This window comes from Scomber scombrus, chromosome 14, assembly GCF_963691925.1.
Source record: "Scomber scombrus chromosome 14, fScoSco1.1, whole genome shotgun sequence".
Lineage (NCBI taxonomy): Eukaryota > Metazoa > Chordata > Actinopteri > Scombriformes > Scombridae > Scomber > Scomber scombrus.
This window is the reverse complement of record NC_084983.1, coordinates 1,966,305-1,992,312: the sequence shown is the minus strand read 5'-3', so window position 1 is coordinate 1,992,312 and position 26,008 is coordinate 1,966,305. Positions and strand designations below refer to the sequence as shown.

At 40.1% G+C, this 26,008-nt stretch overlaps 1 protein-coding gene across 1 annotated transcript in view; it reads right to left on the bottom strand.

Moving 5' to 3' along the window:
- ntm (neurotrimin) overlaps positions 1-25,058 on the bottom strand; it is a 482,411-nt gene extending 457,353 nt beyond the window's left edge. Inside the window, exon 1 of the mRNA XM_062433658.1 lies at positions 25,019-25,058. Coding sequence (XP_062289642.1) covers positions 25,019-25,055 — 37 coding nt within the window. The 5' untranslated portion in view covers positions 25,056-25,058. The remainder of the gene's footprint in view (positions 1-25,018) is intronic.
- Positions 25,059-26,008: the final 950 nt, after the last annotated feature.

The following is a 26,008-nucleotide window of genomic DNA, read 5'->3' as shown; positions in this document are numbered from 1 at the left end:
TTTTTTGGTTTTGTTTTGTTTTGTTTTTTTTGAATGGCGTTAGAAGTGCCCTTCACATTTCTTTCCAAATTCAGTTATGTCTGTTCCTGCTTCTGCAGTAGCCAGCATGTAAGAACCAGGGGTGCTTATCATCTCGATTGTTTCATTTCCTGTATCAACAAGATGTTTGTGAAGTACAGCAATCATATTCAGTAACCCTAGGAGAGAAGGAGATATCCTTATTTCATTATTCCAAAAAACCCACTTCACACAAAAGGGTCAAATTTGGAGAAAAGCGCAGGAAAGAAAAGTCTACACCTTGGCTAAATGACAAAATACCTCTCCTGAAGAGCAAGTGCTTACTGAGTTACTTTTAGCTGTGCTGGAAATGGAGAAACTCTGGGATGTTGCTGGCACCGTTTACCTCAACATGGTCTGATAATTGGTGATATCGATCTGGTACCCTCAGCAATGAAAAAGTACCAACCTTCAGGATCCAGGCCTGATGAGGACTGTGTTTACCATTCTGCACGTTTGACGGTTTTATTGTCGATCCTTGGAATGCTGCACTGCTTTGTGAGGCTCTTTTGTGTTGGGCAGAAAGTGGAAAACACGGGATTAACGGCAGACGGATGAAAAACTCCTTCCTTGTGCCTTATGTCCAACTGCCACCCCAATTGTTTTAATTGCCCAGTGTATTCATGACTTGTGTATGCGACCTAAACCATCGCTTCACTGACCGGCTTTGTCCACTGTGGATATGCATGGCAGCAACATCCTATTATAAATCCATATTTTAAGCCTTTTCCTTGACAAGCAGAGACAGTGTAACTTAACACCTGATTAGGCAACACACTGTTTCAGTTCTCATCTGACCTGAAAAGAGCATGTTGTGTGTGTATGGTCAGTGTATGTGTGGAAGGGCCAGAACACAACAACAGTTGGGAAAAACAAGTAGAACAAAGCTCTCCAAGCCCAAGACGAAGAAAAGAGAACAGCAGGTTTTTCTATTCAGGCTTGACAAAGACGGCATGTGCATTTTAGAACATAATGGAAATATATTATGTAGTTCACATCACTATTTGGCATCGTGAAATGAAAGCTAGTATTTCAAATAAGACAAAGAGGCTACTCTGTTCTCCTACTTCATACTTCAATCGGTTTTCACATACAACAATCTCAGTCTGGGAATTCAGCAAGCAAGGAATTCCTGCTGATTATGCTTTATTATACCATTATTTAAAACTTGTACTTGCTAAACAAAATATCAACACCAATGCCAGAATCTCCAGTGTCTCATTTTCAGGACTGGGAGACCTATTTCAGAGATATTTTCAGCAGAGTGCGTGAGATAGCAGGATTGATCTGGTGCTGAGATTGTAATTACCAACAGAAAAACAAGCTCGCTTTCTCTCCCCTGCATTCTCCCGCCTCTATCTAAACAAGATCATCTTTCGATTCAAACATGACATTACCACAGCCTGCGTGGATACTTCAAGTGACATCTCGTACCACTTTTTGACTTAAAAGTACAGCTCAAGTTGGCCGAGGGCTCCTGAAAATAAGTACAGTCCATTTATCTTTATTTATAATTCTGTCTGTATGATATTTTAGTATGAAGCCTCCATGTTTTGTGATCTCCTGCCATTTACTCTGTAAAATAGTTACTGCATTACTGGTAATTATGGTAATCTGCACCACAGACTTCTGCCCACCAAACCGACTAACTAGCTAACTTGTGGTTAACCCTCTTCAAACTTGAATGGGCATACAATAATGTAATTATAATTATTTATCATTACTACCCACTGTTTTACAGCCACAACAGCAGCAACCTGACAGAGTGGTCTATGATGTAAGCATTGGCCAGAAGGTGCATACTGGTGTTGCAGGTTTAACTGGGATGCATATTATATAACAGGCACCGGGCCTCTTTTTGGATCTGGGATTTATTTGTTGATGTCAACTCCACCCCCACCCATTACTGGAGAAAGGCTTTTAATTTAATACCATTCACTATTAGAGGAAATACAGTAATATGAATGCAAAGTATTTTTGTATCTGTAAAAATGTGTGTATTTTGACCAAGTAACAATGATACTGTCACAAAACAAATTCAGTTCAAGAAAACATGATGGAGAATGTGGAACTATGCTGCCCAGCTGAATAAATAACTCTCCATCATATCCATTATGTATCAAATGCTGCGTTTGCTTATAAAAAGTGCCCATTGCTATCAAACCATTATAGACGTATGAAATCCAAATCAAAAATAAAACTTGAATATTTTTATTGAAATGTAAAGCTGCTAACAGCACATGCAGGACAGCATTTTTATTCACAGGTTTTCAAAGCTTGCTGACCTGAAACCGTAGAGGTGGGAAGATATGCGATGTTCCACTCTGAACAAGGCACAGCATTAGAACTGGTGGGTCTACTGCTCCTTATCTAATAAAGCAATTGTCTGTCTGGGACAAGACTGAAAGGGGGAGGGAAGGCGCAGAAGGGAGAGAGAATATTGATGGCCAAGCTTCCACCTCTGGCTTGAGCCGGAAAACAGACAGAGGAGTGATTGGTTGCCAGGCACTACACTAAAGCCACTTCTACTTTATCCCCTTGATGGAAGCCTGTGACATGACTTTACAAATTCACTGCAAGAGGGTCCAGCATCACCAATAACATGCACTGGCTGTGCTGGAGGACAACATCATAACTGGAAAGAGGCTTTCCTGAGCCTAAAATATGATTTCAGTAATGCAGACTTGCCCTTGCACAGTTTTGCCTGCGTAGGATTTGATGTAAAAGCCAAAATGATACAGTGATTCATGTGAGCACATAGGCGGGCGAGCCACTTAAGAGAAATCCTAATCGCAAGCCTCCCCTCCGGCTTGCTGCGGGGGGTTTGTGGGGGATTTAATATCACAACCACTTAGGAGTTACTGTTAATTAACTTTACAACTAACTTGCTTGGCTTAGTTAAGCACATGCAAACACCCTAACTCCACACCAAACCCACACTAAAAATATCACAATTGTAGCCATCATTTCTCACAAGTGCCCCATGTGTTTTTTACAAACAGGAAATTTGAAATAGACACAATGATTGGAAACGTGCAGCAGTCCAGACTGGAGCTAAATGCTCAGTTTGCATGGTGAGGCAGCCCACAGAGAGAAATTAGAACCAGGAGAGACTTTATTTGTGTTGCATGAATTTAAATGTGCAATGTTGATGTCTCACATTGAATCCTTTTTTTTTTTTTTGCATTTGTTGTATTTGCTGAATAAATTAATTCTAAATGGAAATTTGGCACAATTTCAAATTTAGCCATGTCTTAAGACTGGTGATACCACCACTGAATGTAAATGTAACTTTACTGTCAGGTTTGGTTTCCCAAAGTCAAGTGAATTGAAATATTAATATATTGATGATTTGTTTGTTTTTTATTCTCCTGCACAATGTATAATTAAAGGCTATATGCACACAGCACATAACGCATATTTATTCCCCTATGCCTTCATATTGGCATGCCTAATTGTTGCTTGTTATATGAAGCCATCACAACGTACAAGTAAAATCGATGATTAGAGCACAATTCATTTGGCTTCTGCTTAATAGACTAAACATTTAGGTCTACAACACAGAGGCAGCTGTCTGAGCGATGAGGGACAATGAAATTGCCTGATACGAGGAAAGTAGTCTCAATAAATAGAGCACATTAAAGACTTTTCAAGACCAGCTCTTCAGGAGACAAGCATGATGGCTTCCCTATCATTACCTGATTGTAGTCCACCTGTTCTGACCTTGAGTTTCCTAATGACGTCCTCCTTTTGCTCAGGTTGGTGAGTCTAAAAAGGTCAAACATGTCCACGTCTGGGCCTAATAATAAGCCTGTCTGAGGGATCTTCAAGCACTGGACTAGTCTCCTCTGGCCAAGGGCAATGGCTCTGATTATTCCCATTCATTTACTGGGTCACAGCTAAGTGAGCGTCCAACAGGGTATTTATAAACTCAAATCTACTGAATAGGATATTTAATGTCACAATCAATTAAATGTAGGTGTGTTCCCAGATTTAAAAAAAAAACAACAAAAAAACTTGTGGGACCAAATTAATGAATCATATTACATTATTTACTACAAACTGTACTGCTGACCAAGAATAAATGGGATGTTGATGAGCTATGTGATGATATTCATTGTGAAGTACTAAGATATGGGAGTTGGGTAAAAAAGAAAGCTGGGAAAGTCTCCCCATCTGTTGTCACATGTCAGGAAGTGCTACATGCCATTCCCCGTCACACAAAAACTAACAAGAGGGACTGTGATGCATTTGTAACATTCCTTTTGGCAATTTTAACTTTATTTGATATGTGACAGTAGACTGTGACAGAAGACACAGGGACAAAGATAAGACTAAGGACAGTGTGGTTACACTGTGATCTACCAAGGTGTCTCAACAATCTGTAATTAAATTGGAGTGATAGAAACATGGATTATATCATGTGTGATATAATCCATGTAGATCATTCCTGTCCTCGGTCCAGTGTGTAGACTGTGTAGCCAAATGCTGAGAAACAGACGTTCCATCTAAACAATTGCTGAGACTGCTTTGCACAGTTTCTGTTCAGGTTGTGCTTCCAAAACTAGATCAACCTTTAATGTAAAAGATATGGAATATGTAAGGTTGCTGAGGCATGTAATGTATTTTAATGCTCATTGTAGCATTTGCACATTAACTCTTGACCTTGTGCAGAACAAGCTTATTGTGTTTGTAGAAATTGCTGACCATAAGTTGAAGGTTTCACATTTGTTGACCATGATATTGGTTTCTTGGAATTGTGTAATCTTCCACTTACTCACTTTATTGTTGTCCCTGTCCTTTTTTCTTCATGTGTAACCTTGTTTCTGCAGCTTCTGACTGACTTGACACTGAGTCATGTTACTAGAAAAAACAAGATAATAGTATTGAGATGAAATTGTCTTCTCTATTTCTTCTATATAAAAAAAGTCTGTCTCAGAACTTGTTACAGGAAATACATTTCCATATGCAGGGTCTTAAAAATTGATATCGAACGTTGCTTCTTGCCTCCTAATTCCAATAATTTGGTATAAATGACACTGTCACAGGCTGCATATTTCACATTGAATGTATAAGTCTCCTGGGATGCTAGATACAATACAAACAGTAGGACCGCAATATCTTCAGACATTATACAGTATTGATTTTAATGTTGCCATTTTTTGTCCCACAAGAAGGCCTCATTTGAATTACCCACCTCAGGAAAGCAAAAATCTGACAATGAGTCAAAGCAAACGAGCCCAAGGTTTATGAAAAAAAAGAAGGCCTTAGCATCTCTTTGCATACTAATAGCAATATTATTTCTCAGTGCTTGTGGTACCTAGTTGTAGAGCAAAAAGAACCCCTGCGAAAACAACTTCCAAGAGGCCCGCCATCTGGCGAGAGAGATACAGCGTGTTAGGATTTTCAAAGAGGTGCTGTAGAAAATGCTATGAGACAAGAGTGATTCATTTCTCACACTTCCCAGAATTTCCAGATTTAGATATTATTTTAACCTCTCCGTTCCACCACCGCAACACTGTGTCAGCCTATTGATGATCCCAGTGTGGGCCTGCCTTATTTTAGAACACCATGTACATACCAATGAACTTGTCCACCGTATCTGCTCTTCGTGGGAGTGCATACGACAAGCGGGTAGAAAGCGGCACAAAAAGCATTCACCATGAGGATGCATTACACCATTTATGATAAGACTATGTGCCTCTCTGAATGGGTTTCAGCTGACAGTTGCTGATATGGAGACATAGGAGCGCAAGCATATTGTGGGAGGAAATCAGGCACGCTCACACACCTTGAGCCAATCAGCCTTAACACAGCAACAAAGTTGTTACCATGAGCGCAAACAGGTCTCTGTTTCCCGTGCTGTATGGGACATGGAAAGAAAAGAAATCATGGATGGTACAGGCTGGTGTCCAGCTTCCCAGAGGGCATTACCAATTCATGGCCTTCCGAATAGCCTCAGGCTAGCCTCAAGGATATGACTGTCCCAATCTGAGAAAGTTCAAGTCGGATTCTGCATCAGCCATTTCTGTAAGTTACTTTAAATATCCTTGTGAATAAATTACCGGATCAGCTTTATCAGTTTTATTTTCCCTCCCCGCTTTCAGTAAGAAATCCGGGGATTCCTCAAGAGAGTGACGAAGAGAGAGACGAGAGCTTTTGCTTTGTATGTGCTCAGTCCCTCGTACCCATCACACTAGTCTGTAAATCCTTTATTGTACCTCTCTGAAATAATCCCAGAATATTCTACTGCACAGTTAGTAGAAATCACATGGAGTTTGAGCAGTCGTACATGTGTGCTACAATCTTCATAATTAACCGAGAGTAAAGGATTTAAAATTCAGACTAAAAAAATACAAACCATAGTTATGTTGACGCCATCTAGCAGCACCATTACAAATCACTTCAAAAATAATCACATGCACAAGCAGTTGCAGGATGTGCACACACACACACACACACATCGGTATTAGGAGTCACACGTGCACATACGTTTTGTCCTCTGTGACTCATTCAAGCCCCCATACACACAACTGGGAACGCATGGGAATACACACACACACACACACACACACATACACATATACTTGTGTGCTATTTTAACTCATCAACTTCAGTGAAAAGCTTATCAGAAGAGGTACATTATGTTCCTAACACAGAACAGATTATTTCACTCATCATCACATTGAAAAAGTATTGTTTTTTAAATTGCACCTAATTTAAACAATAAACTGTAATGAAGTTGATATTAAAAGGTGTTACAGTCTAAATGGGGGGAGAAAAAAACTCTACGACTTACCTCCAACTTTAACAAGGCACAAAGATAAAACTACTCAGTGGAGATAATATGTGTAAAACCGGCTGCTGGATATTTCAGTCAGCTGTCGGCCGGCTGCATCTCTGAAAGCAGCTTTGACAGACTTCCTTTAGCTTCCTCTCTCTGCTCTCTTTCTGTGTGTCTCTGCTGCCTCTAAACAATGTGGAACACTCAATATGAAGCTTCATTTGTAAAGCTACATTAACCTTTGCTAACACACAAACACAGTCAACAATTAGCCTATTACAGCATTAAGCAACTATGAGCATGATGTCTATTATGCAATGTTATGAAATTAATGTTTTAACAGTTTCAATAGTGTGACCATGAATACTTGTTAAAGAAATTATAGAAGCAGAAAACTGCCTCAAAACATAACACACATCAAGACCTTGAAGTCGAACACACACACACACACACACACAGTCTTCAGTTTTGATTACCTGACTGATAGAAACAAATTAAGAACAAAATAGACATGCATAATAGCCTTTGTTTCAGGCAAATGTGCTCATCAACTATAACTGCTCCACTAAGCAAATCACCTCCATTGTGATAAGAAATAGCAAAAAAAGGAGGGGAAAAAGTGTGCTTTTTCTCAACTCAACTGCTGACATAAATGGATGTCGGCACTGAATACAATGACATCATCGCCCATTAAACTGGAGTTTTATTGGCCTTGAGGCAATCACAATTGTAAGAAAAACAGCAGCAGTGGCAACAACAAAAACAGTAGAACTACACTGATCAGTTGATTAATGAATTAGGTGATGGATATTTTTCAAAGCCAAATATTCTCTGGTTTAAACCTCTCAAATGTGAGAATGTTCGAGTCTTCATCTTCATATGCAGGGATAGTGAGGGGGAAAGTGGAACTAAGTACCCAGCGTAGCAGGAAGAGCCTTCATTAATACAAATCCAAAATGTCTCTGCAAAATGTCTCAGTAATTGTCCTGATGCTTAGGAGTTTGAACTTTGAAGGAATTAAAAGGACAGACAGGAGCGTGAAGGTAAATAATCAAACACAACTTGTAACCAGTGTTTCATAATGTGTAATACTGGTGTGTAATAATGTTAGCTAGCTAATATATTAGTTATCTTGCTGATAAATGAAGCTACACAGGCCTCAGTTTATGAAACAGGCACAGAGGGGGAATCAGCTGCAGGTGCATCATCACTTCTCATGTTACTGAGGATGTGAGACAAGCTGAGCATCAAGTATTTTTTATTGTATGTTATATATATTTAAATAAGTATTATATCATGTAAGATGCTCTTGCAATGTTTCTCATCTAATAATAATCATATGTATAAGAGGAAGGCTACAGTGAGGTTGGATATTATGTGGAGCCCAGACGCTACTGCTCCTATGTGACAGGAAATCTAAATTATTTATCTTATACATACATTAAATACAGCTAGCCTGCTTCTGTCCAACACTTGCAAAATACACCTAACAGCACCCTTGTTGCCTTTGGACAGAGCAAGCTCACAGTTTCCAGTCTTTTTGTTAAACTGCACTAAAAACGCCTGCTGGCTGTACTTTCATACTGTATTTAGTGTACAGAAGTGAGAGTGGTATCAATCTCCACATCTTGCCAAGTCTTGACAGGAAAACAAACAAGCATATTTCTCTTTGCTGGTTCCAGCTTCTCAAGTGAAAATGTGTCTGTGTTTTCACTGTCTGTATTTCACTGGAAATGAATCATGTGGACTGGTAATTGAGCAAAACAGAAATCTGAAGACATCGCCATGGGTCATTTTTCATTGAATGAACAATAAATCACAGATAATTAAGATTTAACTGATAATTATGATAATCATTAGTTGCATCCCTAACGTTTTTTGGCCAAGAAGGGCACTTGTCATGTCTATGAGCCTCTACAGCCACTATATGATGTAATGTATTACCCCTGCTAAATTAGATTTTTGCTTCATCCTAAAAAAAAAAAAGATAGAAAACTGAAAGAAAGAAAAACCCTCAAGGTCAGATGTGAAAATCCTGTTGCTGTGTCATTGATGTTGGCAATATTTCATCTAGAGAAATATCCTGCATTTATGTACATCAGAAATCATGCCACGAGCAGAATACACACACAACTCTCTCAGCATTAATCGGTCGGAATTCATGCTGTTCCAAAAACTCTCCTGCTCTCATTCCTGGCTACCAAACTTAATTAAGTAGTTAAGAAATGGAGAAGGGATTGGAGATTTGGGAAAACCAAGTATCTGCATCACACTGGGTATGTAAGCGCACAGTGAGCAATTAATATACTCCAAAACAAAGAGATGAAAGAGAAGGCAGGCTGCAAGCAAGAGTCTCTTATTGGTCTTTTGCTACCTCTCGACAGATGGCTTCAGGTAAGCCGGAGGAGTAGGTGGAGCAGTTGGAGGCCAATATTTGAGGTTGGATTTTAGATTGCATCTGCTACATGGCCAAATAGTCCAAGTCACCCACTTAGGAGAGACAACTCATCTCTCAGTTCTCACAGAAGGCATTCGTGTGACTTTGAAACAAGAATTCAGTCACTGAAAGGAGACCATAAATAAGATATCGGTTCAAAATTCTATTTAATATATTCATGGCAAAAACTGAAAAGAGAACGCATTATTCTTCAGGTATGAGTCAATTACAGGAAGTGGGTATGAAATATTTAAAAAATGCTTGTAATATGAAGTCAAAAATACTCTGAAGAGGAAAAAAGGAAGAATTAATGAAGCAGAGCTGGTTGACTGGTGAGTAAAAGTTAACTGATGTCAGCCAGGCTTTGCTCTTGACAGTTTTCATTCTTATTTTCAGAAACTGAAAGTTGAGTGTGTATTGCTTTATTTTTTTAACAGCATTCTTGAAGCCTGGCTGATACAGCAGAGGGTCCAAACTATGAGACACAGAAGTACAGGTTATATGTCAGAGGTAGCTGATGATCTTTACTTTCTTATGTTCAAATACAGGGTTGTAAATTCATTGTTGCATATCAGTGCCCACCATCAAATAAAACATATCCAGTTTGTAAAATACTAAACATGTTATCAATACTTAGTGACACGACGGATGCTACAATTCTAAACTTAAGTGAGCGTCCACAGCAGCGGTCTCAGCACAGAGCGGCAGAGTGAGACGTCTGTCCTCTCTCCTGCTCTCTGCTGTAAACACACGTAGCTGTTAGTGAGCCGCTGCTCTCATGTCTCCCAGGATCTCTGCGCTTGTTTTTGGGCAGAAACTCTCCTGCTCTCTGCCTGCTCAGCCTGCTCTTGGACAGTCACCGCAGCCTCATACACACACACTCTCTCTTGGCCTGGCGAGGGTTCTTGTTGGCCTGGCAGCTCACCAGGCCTATAAAATGATAAGACATGTAATGTACAGCGTAATCTGTTGGGTTATAGCAACCCGTGTTCTAACACAACGTAACATGAAATCTCAACAAACCATATTATGTCATTTAGAGCATGTATTCACTGAAGTAGCCTAAACTATACACACACAACTATATCATTACTGCTACCTTCATACTCTGCTCTCTCTCAACCACATGCTCACTACAACACAGCCTACACACTTATATTTCACTATATTAAGTTATATATTAAGCATTAAGAGACTACTAGTAGGATGACTACTTCATCACATATGTCACAGGAGTTGGGTTGTGCTTTATTTTGTACTGTACGTGTTTTTTGGATACAGTCAACTAAAACTGGAAGTGGAAGGCTAGTAGTGAAAACATTGTGAGGGAACGTTGCGAGCGGTGTGGCCAGCTGCTTAGGATTCCACACTACCAAACTGAGACAATGGTGTCTCTGATGAAAACACATCCATTTACCTACAAGAGCAGAGAGACACTTAAGGAAAAAGAGAGTGCACTAAGGACATTTCATTTGATTTCATTTTTTATTCTTGTCCACAAAGAGGTCCATTTTTCAAATGATTGGTCTTTGCAGTCTTGGTAAACTGTGAGAAGTGTTGATCACATGATAGAATAATTTAAAAGTTTTAATTTAGTTATTGAAATAAGCAATTAATTCACATTATATATATAAATGTTACATGATATGCTGTGTTTTGAAAAATGGGATTAAAAGAAGAATTAGCTCCCTCTGGTCTGTACCTCACTAAACATTATGCACAGATACACTGGAACAGAGAAAAGCAGCATCCACACATTTATGATACCACAACTAGAGAATGTTTGACATTTTTGCGTGATACATAACTGAATCATTAAGTACCAAAATTGTTGGCATTTGGTTTTCTTTCTTTAATTCTCAAACTTTTTCACATCATTGAACCTTAACTTGACATGAATTAGACAACAGAAATCCATTTGATGAGATTTTATCCCGAGGATTTTTGCTTTTAGAAGTTTTATTACCTAAAGTGTTTGAAACCCATGATAAAATAGTCATGCCTTCTGTTATGGCGTTACTTGTGGATGGAATTATAGTTAAAACCCCTTCAGGAACCACTTTGAGAACAGTGGAGTAAAGGGTTAATGTTCCAGCTCTACACACAGGCTCATACAGTCCAACAGCACAAATAACTGTCATCACACCAGGTAAAAACTACAACTTTTATCCCTATAACATATACTATTACACGTGTTAACATAAATACGTGGCTCTTCATAATATCTGCAGAGCTTCATGGTTGAATGTGTGTATATGTGTGTGTGTGTGTGTGTGTGTGTCAGATTTGCACTTGAGTCACAGACCAGAGTTGGGTTGAAGACGCACTCTCTTTGGCTGTGGCAGGTTTGTTTTTAGCAGTCTTGACTTAAAACATCTTGCATCAAAGGGCTCACTTGGGGTGCGCTGATAACAGTATACTGCCTGAGACACCAACGCTACCAATTACTGTGCAGGAGAGCAAACCGCACCGTCGCAGCATGTTGCATTAGCTTGAGCTCTTACAGTAAACAGCATAATCAAAAGTCTGAGCGAGATTAGATGATGGGGATATTTTGAATTTCTCATCGGAGCATTTTTTTCCCCCCTCTGTATCGTTCCCATGGTCGTTCATCCCCCCTTCATGAAAATAAATTGCAAACACAGATTCCTAACTGTATTTTGAATGTTTTATATATAAAAATGATGAACCGGCCTCAAAGTTAAAGTCTTACCAAATAAAGTACCTTGCATCCTTTTTATGTTTCTGCCTGAGGTTTCACCTGGAATACCGACCTGCAGTGATCTCGCTACGGCTGAAATGTTTGCATTCAGGCAGAAAATGAGTGGGTGAGTGGATCTAATATAAACCACAGTGAGAGCTGCCAGCATGTCACATCACTCCTCAGGTATGTTGACTTTTTTTACATTACTTACACAACAGCCAACATAGATAATTGCCACATTTCATTATATCCTGTATGACTCAAGAGCACGCCATAGCAACATGCCAGCACTACTAGAAACACACAGCAGAGTCAGTGTGTTTGTTCCAGCACCACGGACCTGACATTTATGTAAATTAGACATTCTTTCTCACCAAAACAAACTCAAATGGTGGTGCATTCCAGTAAAATGGATGAAAGACATTGTGTGTTCTGCACTGCTTTCATCTCTGCAGGCTCTGCCACCCAAAACTCGGGTTTATATTAAATATAGCAGCGCAGGGCTTGTAAACAGGCATCAGAACTGATGATATGGTTTCACTTTGACGTGTTGCACATTATTAGGAATCATTCAATTTATGTAAGACAACCTGTAACGTTATGTTAATATAGGTCAAATCTTTATTTGCCTAATTCTTTCCCCGTACAACCTACAAGAGCACAATGGTGGAAGATAATATTCAGACTTCAGCTTCATTGTTGGAGTTGGAGTTGAGCATTGCTTCCTTGTACATTTACAATCGCCTTCAGTCTTTAGTGATTGAGGTCCATCTGAAGTCATGTTAACAAAAGTTATCATTCAGGTACTTGAGTCTTTGCTATTATCTAACAGCCTGCTTTTAAATCAAAGAGCATTCCCCTTCATCAAACTGAGATGTTTTAGATATGAGATTAGAATGAATTTTTGATGTTACAGTTTTAGAAGAATGATGGTTCATTCTTCTAAAGCTTAAAAAATCTGTCTGTTACATACACACAAGACAGCAGGTAATGTGTGTGTATCTAAGTCAAAGTCCAATATACTATAAATGTTTGGGACAATGTAATCTTACAATGACATATCAGCTGATCACTTTTTGAGACATTTGACAGTTGAGGAAACACTTTGTCATTACTCTGGTGGACAAAGTAATGGTTACACTGTTTATAAATGACCTTTAACCTAGTTTGGCATTTCTGTACTGAAATGTCTTAATTACGTATTAGTCAACACATACACAAAGGCAAAATATTTGCAATAAGCTAATATCAGATGATGTACATTACTGTATTGGCTGATTTGTTAAAACATGTCTGGATGGGATCTTTAAGTAGATTGTCAGTAACTGTATTCTTAACTTACATAACCACATTACGTGGTTGTTGTCTTACAGGGACTGTAGGCATTACTGACTAAAGAGTTTTCCAAGTAGCTCCAATTTGGGTCGATGCCCAACATTCAATGTATGTATTCCAGAGGGGGCAGGTTAGGTTTGCAGTTAGGTCATTTCGAGACAAAGCTTTAGAAGGTGCCATGCTGTTTTTCTGTGCTGATCGTTGTACAGTGACACAGCAGAGGAGGACAAATGCTTTGACTGAACTTGGATTGAACCAGCAGCTCCTTGACTGATGATACAGCCGTCATTTAGAATGAAGCCCCGGGAGCTTCTCATTGTGTATATTGTTCCAATGGCAGCTGCTACAGGTTCAGAAGTTTACAACTGAATAGAATAACGACTAAGTCATCCTGCGAACGGCTTTGTTATATTTTAGACTGATAGCTACTAATGCATTGTTGGTGTGTACAGATGTGTACCAGGCTGTTTCTGTTTCACCATAATACAACTGCTTAACTAGCTACATATATTACCCAATTAGCAAGGGCAATGACTTGTACTTATATATATAAAACTTTTAGCAGTTTGCATAAACAGTACCACCCTGAAATGTATTGACTGTGTTATTCTTGGTTCAGGGCAGCATCACCAAGTAGCCACTCATTTTATGGCCATCTTAATTGTACTCCCATTTGCTGAATTCCTGCAGACTTTGTTAAAGCAGGGCTTGATCATTAACATGAAAGCGTACTTTTCAGGGAAAGTTTCTAATCCCCAAGTTTCCTCCACATCATGATGGGGGAAAAACAAAGTGATAGTTCAGCCCATCCTCACAAGAACAATAGTAGTATAGGTCAAAAATACAAAACTCTAAAAACAACCTACAGTTATGCTTACACCTTCTGAGGCTGCCGTAATTAAGCTCTAGGGAAGTGACACAGGTCAGATGATGTAAATATAAAGTGACCTGAGATGATTTTTGACTTTTTAGGAGGAGGTGGGTTGAGTGGAAGGATGGGGAGATAGATAATGGACCTTGTTGCAGTAGACAACTGTTTGCTTCTCTTTTCCAACCACAAGTGTCATGTTTCCAACCATGAGTTAGATATTTTTTTTAAACACTGTAATGTTAGTGTTTACAGTTGCCATGACAACAAAGGTTGCATAACTTAAAGTATAAAGTATACATTGTATAAACGACAGGTGATCTTTCCCTAACCCTAACAAAGTATTTTTTGTAACTATAGGCCGAAATTTGAGACGTATGCTGTCATTTTTTTAAAGAGGATTTGTTGTGATTTGTTAAATTTAGGACAATGGCTTTTTGACCTAAATGAATTGTGTGTCAGCGAGGCAATAGGAAAATGGCTTAGCAGAAATCACAGCAAAGGGATTTTGATTAATGAGAAACATTCATTTTTGTATTGACCATTTAAAAGACTATTAAGATTGCCACTCAAGCGTTGAACATTAATTATAAGGCAGGCCTACATAAGCTTCCATGAAATTTAATGAGCACTGTAATGTCTGAAATAATGCAAAGAGCTTTGTAGAGAATTAGGTTGTAAATGAAGTCCTTAAACAACAGTCGTATTAAACTTTTCTTGCCAAGTTTGTTCTCACTGCACACACTAATGATATCTTGTTCTATTTTTTCCACCAGTAAAAATGCTTGTTATTCATAGACACTCCATGCTTGCAGTATATTAAGAAATATTTGGAAAAGTTGAGAAAGACAATCTAAGCAAACAGATAAGATATTTAAATAACTAATCATTCTTATCCAACATAACATCGTTATAACAAACACAACATATTGCTTTTTAATTATGACATTCTCCAAGACAAGATTGTAGACAGCAGTTTGTGACATTTGTTGCATTTTTTTTTTTTAAACTTAAGAAAAAAACATGTCAAAAATGATAAAGAGAAGTGAATGAGAGCAGCTGCAGCACAGTCAGGTACATGAAGCCTGCTGTTGGTCATCAGTGATACTTTACCACCAGGAAGCCCAAACACAGTGAAAGCAGCACATCGACTGAGCTCCATGCGTGCGCTCTAATCAACCTGTTAAATGGCATCAGGGTTCATCTTAGACAGCTGCTGCTGATGTGATTGCAATTATAACGCTACTGAAGTACACGCTTGCAACCGCAACACACCGGCCCAGATGCCAAGAAGCAACATTTCTCGGATACGAGACGAGGATGTAAACTCATCAAGTCACTCGATCTACCCTGTAATACAGCAAGTCTCCTCGGCCAACTGATGGTTCATAAATATTCATGAATACAAGGAGGGTCTATCGGTGCCATGTGCTTTGTTTCTTCCACTGAATCACTCAAGACTAAAGCTGACTGTCATAACATCCATAAGGTGGAAAATCCTGGTTAAATATTCATGAGTTTACATATCCTGAACGTGGACCTGCACATCCATGCACTCGTGAACAACAAACAGAAATACAAAAAGCTTCATAAGGCTCATAACTCCTCTCTGCTGTCTTTCTTATCGGCTCTTTTTGACACCGTGAGAGCCTGTAGGTCCTTTCTGGGGCGCTTTATGTTATCTGTTAACTTTGCATTCATCAATCACAAGGTTAGGGGAATGATTTGGATAAAACCTGCATGCTCCGTCCTCCCCCAGTGGGACATTTGTAATAAATACATCCATGTGCCAGTGCATCCAACTTTCTGTACAGGTAAAGTTACATATCATCTATCAGCTCCTCACAGTTTCTGAGTCTGCCAAACAACTTTAGGTTTTTAAAGAGAAGGGAAGAAAGACAACTATATCTTTAATGAAGATTCCTGCTCTCAGGAGGCTCAAATGTTTTCTATTAACACTCTCCCAGATTGCCACCACAAAGGCCTTTGCCAAGGGGCTTCCAGCACAATCAATGATAGCACTAATTGAAATATTATCTCTCATGCTTCACACAAATGCCCAGGCAAGCCCTCAATAATTGCACACAGATTATTCCACAGACCATGTGCTTGCTTACCACTAATTCTGCCATCTGCTCCAAAATTACAACCATACCGCTGCACTAGTTAAGTACCCTCAGAACACACAAACTCCCCCAACTGTGAGATGCCTCCCCTGCTATTAATGCATGAGGGCAGGCCGAGTCTCGGGTGACCTCCTTATCACCGAGTGGATGTCAAGGATCTGGGCAGGTGATGGTGTATGATTGATGTGGGTATACTGCCGGCCCACGTGAATTATATATCTGTTTCCCTCCCTTGAGTTTTGAAATCAGATAAAAAAAAGGAACATATGGAAGATTTAGGGAAACCGTCTCAGTCTGTAAATGCTCCTGCAAGGCTGGGAAGTCTTCACAATCAAGTGGATGAAGAACAGCAGCAAGAAACAGGTTGATCGTATCAGCGGCGCAGGCAGGAGAGGGATGTTTGGTGCACAATAAGAGGCTGTTATTACCCATTCTAGACACAAGAACTAAGGGTAAGCCGATTATAATACAGACAATGAAAGTCACATATCATGGCAAGGTCACACTGAGCTGAGAAAAAAAAAAGGAGACAAAGGACTAATTAGAGCCAGGTGACAAGACAGAAAGCTGCTTTTGTTCATCACAGGGTTCATGTAGGGGATACTGTACCTCTTTTTGTTTCTTGGCAAATAAACTGTTATTTCAACTTATTTCATTATCCTGAGGCCACTCAGTCTACTTGGCTTCAGATGCTTCATCCTTCTTCATTTTAGGGATCCTAAAATATGCCTCCAAAAAAACACCACTTGATAGCATAAGAGCCTAGTTTTTCATGTGCAGCTACAAAACACTCAAATTGTGCAAGCTTCAGCTATGGCTTCAATTGAAAATACAAGTGCATTGGCTCCAGTGTCCAATAGCCAACAGTGCAACCCTGTGGTTTGATCTACTACTCCCAGCTGCTCCACCATCTCTATACTCTGAATGTATTTTGGCGGTGGTGACACAGGCAATCACACTCAAGGGTCAAGCAACCTTCAGTAATAATTTAACCTTCACTCACATAAAAAGACACCAGGGCCTCTTGAAAAATACAAACATCTGGAGTTTTTACGAACCCATGTCCAGAATACGTTGGTGAAAGTTCTCTGATGCTGCAATCAAGTAAATGAAATTTGGTTTTGGTATAAATGCTTCTAATGTATCATCATCAGATTCCTGCAAGCCTAATAATGTTTGCATTTGACATAATGGTTTGTTCTTTGATAAGATCTGCTGTTTTAAGCTTCACCAAAACATCAATTATTTAAAATAACAGATGCTAGGTTCGATTATGCACATAAAATGCAGAAAGTGGCAATAAAAATCCCTAACTCGCAGCTGCATATACTGTAAAAGCTTCATAAATAATGCTCCTAACAAATAAGAATAACTTGTGAAATGCCTGGCAACCTGGAAGCTTTGCCTCTCAGCGGTTTCCTCTTTACTTTAGCTCGTCTTAACTCTTCAGAAAATCTCCTCCTTTGTGTCAAAAGTCAAAAAACATCAGAAGAATGTGAAACTCCGAATGCTTCGTGTAACTCTGCTAAAACAGCCTTTGGCATTCTCTCACCCCAAAGGACACGTATACATCCAGCAGTGTTTGTGTGAAGCAGCTCACATAGAGACAAACAGTGCTGAGTGCGAGCTGCGACTTTCTCAAGGAGGTAGCATTCCTCAGACACGACAACTCGGTGAATGGACGCAGTCTGAAGTCACTATCCCTGCTGCTTATTAATCAGCCCTCTCTGGCAATGTCCCTTGTGACCACCGAGTCACATGACCACTTCACTGGGACTTGGCACACTATGTGGGGGGGGGGGGAGCTTCTCAATAAAGCTCAGCCTTTACTTTTGTGCGACTGTGTAGGTATTGCTGCTGCGTGATGACGGTGCATTATTTAATATCCAGGAAGTGAAAGTTGAATCCGTGTGCAAGCTAAGGACTTTATTCAGCACATTTCCATCACCTACAGTCAGAAAGATAAACAAAGAACTGATTCCAGCTGCATTTTCTACCCATGATGGATTTACCGCAGAATGTTTATCTGCATTTCAAATATCAACATTTCGGAAGTTTCCACTGGGATGAAGTCTGAGAATCTGTCTGTATTCTTCTTCCTTTGGGCCTTTTGTCATGTCACACATTTAGAGTGAAAACTAGTGTATACAGTTAAAAAAAAAAATCTAATTATATTCAAGAAATGTGTTTTTCCTCAACATCTCCTGAGACTTGTTGTTTTCTTTCTTTGTCTACTGAATTGTCAATGCTGTACACAAAGCAGCCACAGCTCTGAGAACCTTCAGTGAAATTCCAGTGGTACAAATTGATTGTGAGCAAATCGAGTGTGAATAAATCAATCAGGCTTCCATTAAACTCTCACGACAAACTTTTCACAAACCCAGAAATGATAATTTGTGATATGAACCTGTGAAAGCACCTAATGAACACACAAAAAAGAAAACAATACTGACTATAGACACAGAATGCTACACAGAAATTGCTTCCCACCACAGGAATGAAAAAGGCAACTGGATAACAATTACCTCCAATTTGCAATTTGCCTTTTTTTCTGAGAACAAATAGACCTTCTTGTTGCTTCCATGAAATATGCAAAGTGGCAATTTCACATCTGTGGAGTAACGATTGTCATTTACAGACACTCATCATCTCATAACGTGTCTAATTTCCTTAATATTATACCATGGAGGGAAGCACCGTGAAGTTTAATTGAAAAAAAAAAAAAAAGTTTAATATCCAGAGCAACCAAGCTGTGGAGCAAGAATACAAAAAAAAAACATCAACAAAAAAACACTTAAGTGATCAATCTTTCATTTCTGGGTTCATTTTGTTGCTTGCTCCTGTATTCTTTTCTTATTTCATAGATGTCACATCCATATATTTCTAACTCATATAGAAGAGGCAGCAATACCAATGTTTCCTGTTACAGCAGACGCAATAGACTCAAATGCATTGCAGCCATGAGACAGGTAGTATGTAATGTGAGGAGAGTCTCCATCCTCTTCCTATTGCTCTAAGGTATGGTTACTAGAGCTGTCACTTGTTCTTCAAAATTCTAACTGCCATTTAATTATGGGAGAAATAAGATGTATAATTATCAGTCTGAATAGAAACTTCACAGTGTATAAAGAGGAACAGGTTGTATCTTATCCTCCAGTGGAGCGCTAGTAAAAACAAGGTAAAGTCATACTTATTATTGCTTTTAGTGCAGGTGGTTTTGGTGTAGTGACCACGCTCAGTATTGCATCACGTGACAACTACTGGCCTAAAAATACGTTATTTTTTAAATTTCATACACATTCAATATAAAAGGAACAGCTGTAAACCCATAAAGCCCACTTTATTTCTTGGGTCTAATAAAATTTGAAAAGTCCCAAAGAGCCACTCTGCTGAATTATTTTCATTGTTGTGCCATTCACTTCAAACTGTGAGGCAGGAGAGACATGAGGCGTGAGCCACAATTTGTGTTGAAATGTCCTTCTTTGTCCTTCTTTGAGTCATCATGATCCACACTTTTAGATTCAGTGTGATTTACACTTCCTGAGAATATCATCATTAGATGTGAATCACAACTTAATTATAGAAGAAAGATGTTTTCCTCATTATCACAGTGATCCAGTGATGGTTGTCTGTACAGTCATGGCTACACTGCAAACAGGAACTGCTAATAGATCATTTGGTATACTCGAATGGCGCCAATTTGGCAAAATATGAACACATATCAGCTACAAAGACAGGGTTCCCCTCTAGTCAGTCATATGCAAAGATTTGCTCTCTGTTGAAAACCAGCAGACAAACAGAACAAAAATTATTATTACAGGTGTTAATTAGCTCGGGGGGTGGGGGTGGTGTGGGGGGGGGTGACCTATGTCAGAACCCCTGAGTCACTCGATTGTTCTCTTTGTTGATAAAAAAAATGGAGGAAACCTACTGAGCCATGCTTAACACACAATCATGACACCAAACCATCTGAAAACTAATACGTGGCAGCAGTGCTGAACGCTGCACCACAGATAGCAAACGTCATGAATGCGAAGCAGTTTTTCTAGTTTTGTAAAAATGCAACTGCCTAACCCCCAAATTTTCATCAGACACAAGACCTGAAGCAGAGCCACTGAAGCATCCATCTATCCAATCCACATGGACACATCAGCCCACGGTTCAGCAGTCAGTGTCCTCAGCTAGAACAGCCACTGGGGTGCTGAAAAGGCTGCAGTCATTGCTGGCCGTGGTGTTTTTACTGGGCTCACTGATGTCAGAAATACAGCAGAAGTATTGATCTATTCAGTGGACAGAAATGTAAATCATTTATAAGTAAAACTGTAAATTGAAAGTCGGCAACAATTAATACAAACTGGTGTTTTTTTCTGACAGCACTTTATGCATACAGTAACTAAGCTGTTTGCAAGAGGTTCATTCAAGTTCTCTGTGGCATGCTGGGAATTGTAAGACATCTATGTGTGGAGAAAAGGTGGATGAGGAAAGTTCATGGACAGTGCAGCCAAAAGATTGCAACGCTTCATGATGAAATCCACACATCAATATATCTTAGAACAGTGTGAGAGCGTCTGACGGTGAACTCATTGCATTCCAGTGGAGAAGCCTCCTGGCTTTAATAGCATCTCATACCCAGTTTACATGAGGCCCATTTATCACATTTTGATATCACGCCACTGTACACAGGTGGCGATATCTACCTGCCATTGTCGACCATCTGCCTGCTCTGCCTGTACACTGTGCCTGTGAGGCTTTATGGAGGACTGTGCACCGGGAGACAGACACAACGCCTCTGCCTCTTTTTTTGCCTTGAGATCCCTACTGAGTAGCTGTAGCCCTGCGATAAGAACAGAACACACTCTACCCATCAACAATGATCTCAATGTCTTTAACAAAAGACTGCATACAGCGAGCACACCATGGCTCCGGTACCACCACCCCTATCCATCTCTGCTCTCTCAGCTGGTCATCCAATAACAGCTGTTGCGCCAAATTCCGATCTATGCCGCCGTAATTCTCGTCTTTGGCCGACATGGGCCCGACGGAGGAAGGACAAGGGCACTAAACACAGGTCTGTGAGCATCTTGGCCAACAACACAAAAAAAAAGAAAAAAATCGCAAGAGTTTGTGCTGCATCCTGGCAACACAGCCAACACTGTCTTCTCCCAGCCACATACAGAGAAAGAGGGAGGGAGGCAGCCCGCTTAAACAATGAGACTGCCTCATTACCAGTGTTTATCTTAAGCTGGATTAATACTCCAGAAAGAAACGCTCTTCTTTTGTTTGGGAGGAAGAGAACATGTGCTGCTTCGGCTGGGGCAGTTTGATATTGGGATGTTTCGCTTTGTTTTTTTGATTTTTGGTTGTTTGCTCTTTTTTTCACTTTGGAACTTCTTTCCTTCTTGCAAAAAAACTCCCCCAAAAAACCCACTGATGTCTGCGTTTGATTGTCTCCAGCCTACCCCTTCACGTGTCGGAGTCTGTTCATTCAAGCTCTCGTGTAAGATGATCAACCGGTGGGGTTCGGATCCTTTCGTGGTTTCGAGCAACACTCTGAAAGTTACATGCATATTCAATCGACGGGTAAAAATATGAGGACCGGCTGCAGAATACACGCCTGAAGTACTCTTTTGTTTGAGCTGCATGCGTCAACTTTACAGCCTCACCTTCCAGGAAACATGAAAAGATCTGTACGGACACATTCTTTTCACTGCAGCTTTTTATTCAAGTGTGACTCTGGTGTCAGGCATGAATCATTTTGTCATGGTGAATGCATACAACTGTGTGTGCCAAATATATTAGATAGCAGACAAAAAATGCAAGACCACATGAGGGGTACTGTTCAGCTGACCTTGTCATATTCATACATATTTTCTCACTGCACATGAGAAAGCTGAAGGAAAGCGTGACGCTATGATGTATTGTGCATGATGTACAACTGTCTCTTAATTTCCATATCAAACATAAAAGGTAGAAAATAACGCTCAAAACATATCAACAGGAAACTGAACTGATCTTCATTTTGGACGAAGCCTCCCACCCTTTCCCTCTCTATTGAGCTGACGCAGCCCCACAGCAATTTTAGCCCGCGGCTCATCCCCTAAAGGTGTGCCGAGAAGCGCTTCGAGCACTTATTCGTGTCGACTCCCATCCAGATGCATGGCGCTTAATGCAACACTGGCTTCAGCCTCAGCCGGCCGACTAGCACAGCTCCTCAGCCCAGGTGTCTCACACTGTCTCTATCAATTGCTCCAGGTTGTTTTTCTCTGCCCGTCTGATCCTACCCTGTTCTCATCATCCACCCTGATCCACCTGCTTCTGACCTGCAGGGAACTCTCCATATTTCTGTACAGCAGCCAAAATATAACAGTTTCCCCCATAAACCATCACGATGTGCGCAAGCTGCTCCCATTTGTTATTCTAATCAGATGAGACTGTGAGAGGAGCTACTGTAACAGCTACTTTCGGGATTTAAAAATAGATCTGCAGTCTTCCATGTTAAACAATGATGACTGCATACTTTGCAGCTAAGCCCATATTGACACAGAGGGGTTTGGAACTGGGTAATGCAAATGTACTCATAATAATTACTTTTAGGGAATCGTTGACAGAGGGTTGGTTCTGATAGCTGGTTCCATTTTGGAGGAGATACCTGGGTGACCTGGACCCAGAGTTACAACACTACTAAACATTCAGCTAATGTTAGCTCTGCTGACTGTCATGTTTGACAGTTGAAAATGACAAACATCATCAGTCATATTACCAGCCAGAAGACCTCTGCTCACCTGTTAGTCTGCCTATCTGTATTCATTAATTCATTATCCTCCATATGTTCTTCAGCTCTGTTTATTTGTTATCTTAGGGAAGAAAAACAGTATATTTGCCTCAGTCTTATCTGTGCCCTGCTCTGTTGCTGCGATGACCCAATTTCCCCATGGGGACCATTTAAGTTTCATCTAATCTAATCGAACGCATCTCTGATTCTGCGAGAGATCTGCTGATATGCAAATGAATTCAGCACAATTTTGGTGCTGTCTGGGGAATGGATTGGACTTGAAATAGGATGGGGGGGGTGGGGGGACACAATTTCTGCTGGTGTATTAAAAACAGACATTTTTAATAGCGCAGCGATGTGACACAAAACAAAACGCTTCCTCCCCGGCTGCCTGTTCCGCTGGTAATTTGTGTATTTTTCAAATTGTTGTCTAAGTATGCAGAGGTTTTCTTTTCACTTGACACCACTTCTTACCTGCAGAATAATGATTATACTACCTTGCTTGCTACATAACTAATGATGTATGGTATTAACAGTGACAGTATGCTGAATTGTATTAAGTGGGGGGTTAAACACAAACTGAGTGAGTCACTTGATTAATTCCATCTTTTTCTTACCACTGACACATTTCCAAGTACATAATTAGGTTGAAAAGTGCAAAGAGTCTGTGCCACAGTTTATTCAGAGCTTAATGTGCTATATGTCCCACATATCAGTTCTACTTGGTAAGAGGAATAAAAAACAGTCACATTGAATTTGTTGGCATAAGTCATTAGGCAGAATATGTACTTTAGGTCAGCTTTTTATATAAGAGACTGCTTTATTTCTCTGTGCAGCAGCTTTACTCATCACATACTGGGCAGGACGCTGGGTGCACAGGCAAAGACACATCAGTAAAAAAAAGCAAAGAGGCTGCTGGCAAAATAAATCTATTGATTTATCACCTTCATTCATTTCTCCATTCGCCCCTTTATTTATTTATTTGCTCACTTCTGACTTCAAGGGGTAATATCAAAGGACAAGACGGATTTAACAGCATTAATCTTTCCTGGCGTATCTATCTTATTGTAGACTCAGGATGGGGATTAAAGAAAAAACAAAGTTAAAACCACAATAGCTTGATTAAAGCTGATAAAGGTGCACTTCATTTCCCTCAGGTGGTTTTAATTTGCCGGTTTCAGCGCACCTGGATCTGATCGCAGTTCTAGTTACTGGATGGAATTGTTAATGTCAGGTGTAAACAAGGTCACAAAGACTGAGCTGCTTCACTGCTCTCCCTTCTAACAGCAAAGCCTTCTTGCCTGCCCGGAGAATATGGCTTAACTTGGATGACCTGAGCACGCAGTCAATGTGGATTAAGAACTAATACTTAATCAACTTTGCAGCGAAGACCTCCAGTCCGGGAGATTTACTGCGCGTCAAGATGATTCGCGGGCAGCAGGAGCCACAAGCGCAAAAAAGGACAATTGCACAGTGCTGGTACATTAGAATAAGAGCTATGTGACTGAAGGATAATCAGACAGCATGTGATGAACAGCATATTAGTTTCCCCTCTTCTCTCTCTTTCCCCCCCCCCCAGATTCATAAATGCACATCCAAAGCAAGACTAATACTGCTGAGAAGGATTAAACTTCCACACATGAACATGGCCACAGCCTAATATAGCTGCTGTAAAAATACATTCAGAGCAACCACTTAGAGATACTTAGAGAGTCAAAGCACTGGTACCAAGACAGCTCAACTGCACTCCACTAATCGCTTCATTTAAGCTGCAGCTTAGATGGCAAGCATCCTGATGTCAAATGTAGGCGCGAACACTGCCCTAGACATGCACACAGACACTTGGGTGAGAATAAATGGAGCAACAGTCCCATCCAAACAGAGCCAGAGATAACGAGAACAAGTGCTCCAAAGATGACAACATCTATCACTTACCTTGCTCCATCAGCAGGATGCTCATCCCCACCAGCATAGCCCAGTACAGAGGATTTTTCATGTTTGTTGGCATGTTGTTTGTCTTGTGTGTGATGTCTTCGTGGGAAAATAGTCTGTGAGTCTGTGAAAATCCTGAAAAGTGCTTTTCTTCAAGTCCCCGGTCCTCCTGTGTGACTGTACAGCATCCACCAACGCAGCGCTGAGCGGAGTCCCTCCTTCAGTTGGAGGTTATTGGCAGCGCTGCTGTAGGCAAGCTAGCGGCAAGCAACACAGCTACTTCCGGTCTGTGTTTTCAACTTTAAACTCACTTGCTGGTGTTTGGCTGTTTCCGTAGATTAGCGACATTTTACTTTGAAGAAAAAGTCGATCAACTTCCTGTCCTGAGCTTGTTCTTTGCTGCTAGCTTGAAATGTTTGTTAACAGCGACAGTCCCACAGTCCGCTGTTTTCCTAATGAGCCTACATTCTTTTACTCGATTTAAATGAACTCATTCATTCTGCGCCATTTATCTTCAAACTTAATATTCCCTTCAAATAAAAAAAAACAGAACAATTTCTGTAGAATTCAACATCCTTCATGTGGGTTTCATGGGAGGATTTTTCTGTGTTAATTCCCATTAAGTAGTCTCCAAATTTACTGCAAGTGTGCAACTGATTACCATCATTTAAACAGGCGGTTTCCAACTTGAGGACCGCGACCCTTTAAAAGGACCATACAATAAATATGATAGATCACAGGATTTAAAGGACAAAGAAGCGCTGCAGGAAAAGTCTGTATTCCTGGGATGTGAAACAAAAACCAAAAGAGCAAAGCTGAACAAACTTGAACAAAACCAGAATAAACATAAAACCAAGACTTAGTTACTAGCCTACCTGAACCAATAAGGGGATGGGGATCACTTTTTTATGAAAACCGGATCATTTTACATCTTCATATCGGTCAATTAACGGCCACAGGGATTGGGAAGCAGCAGAATCCCGCAGTCTGATG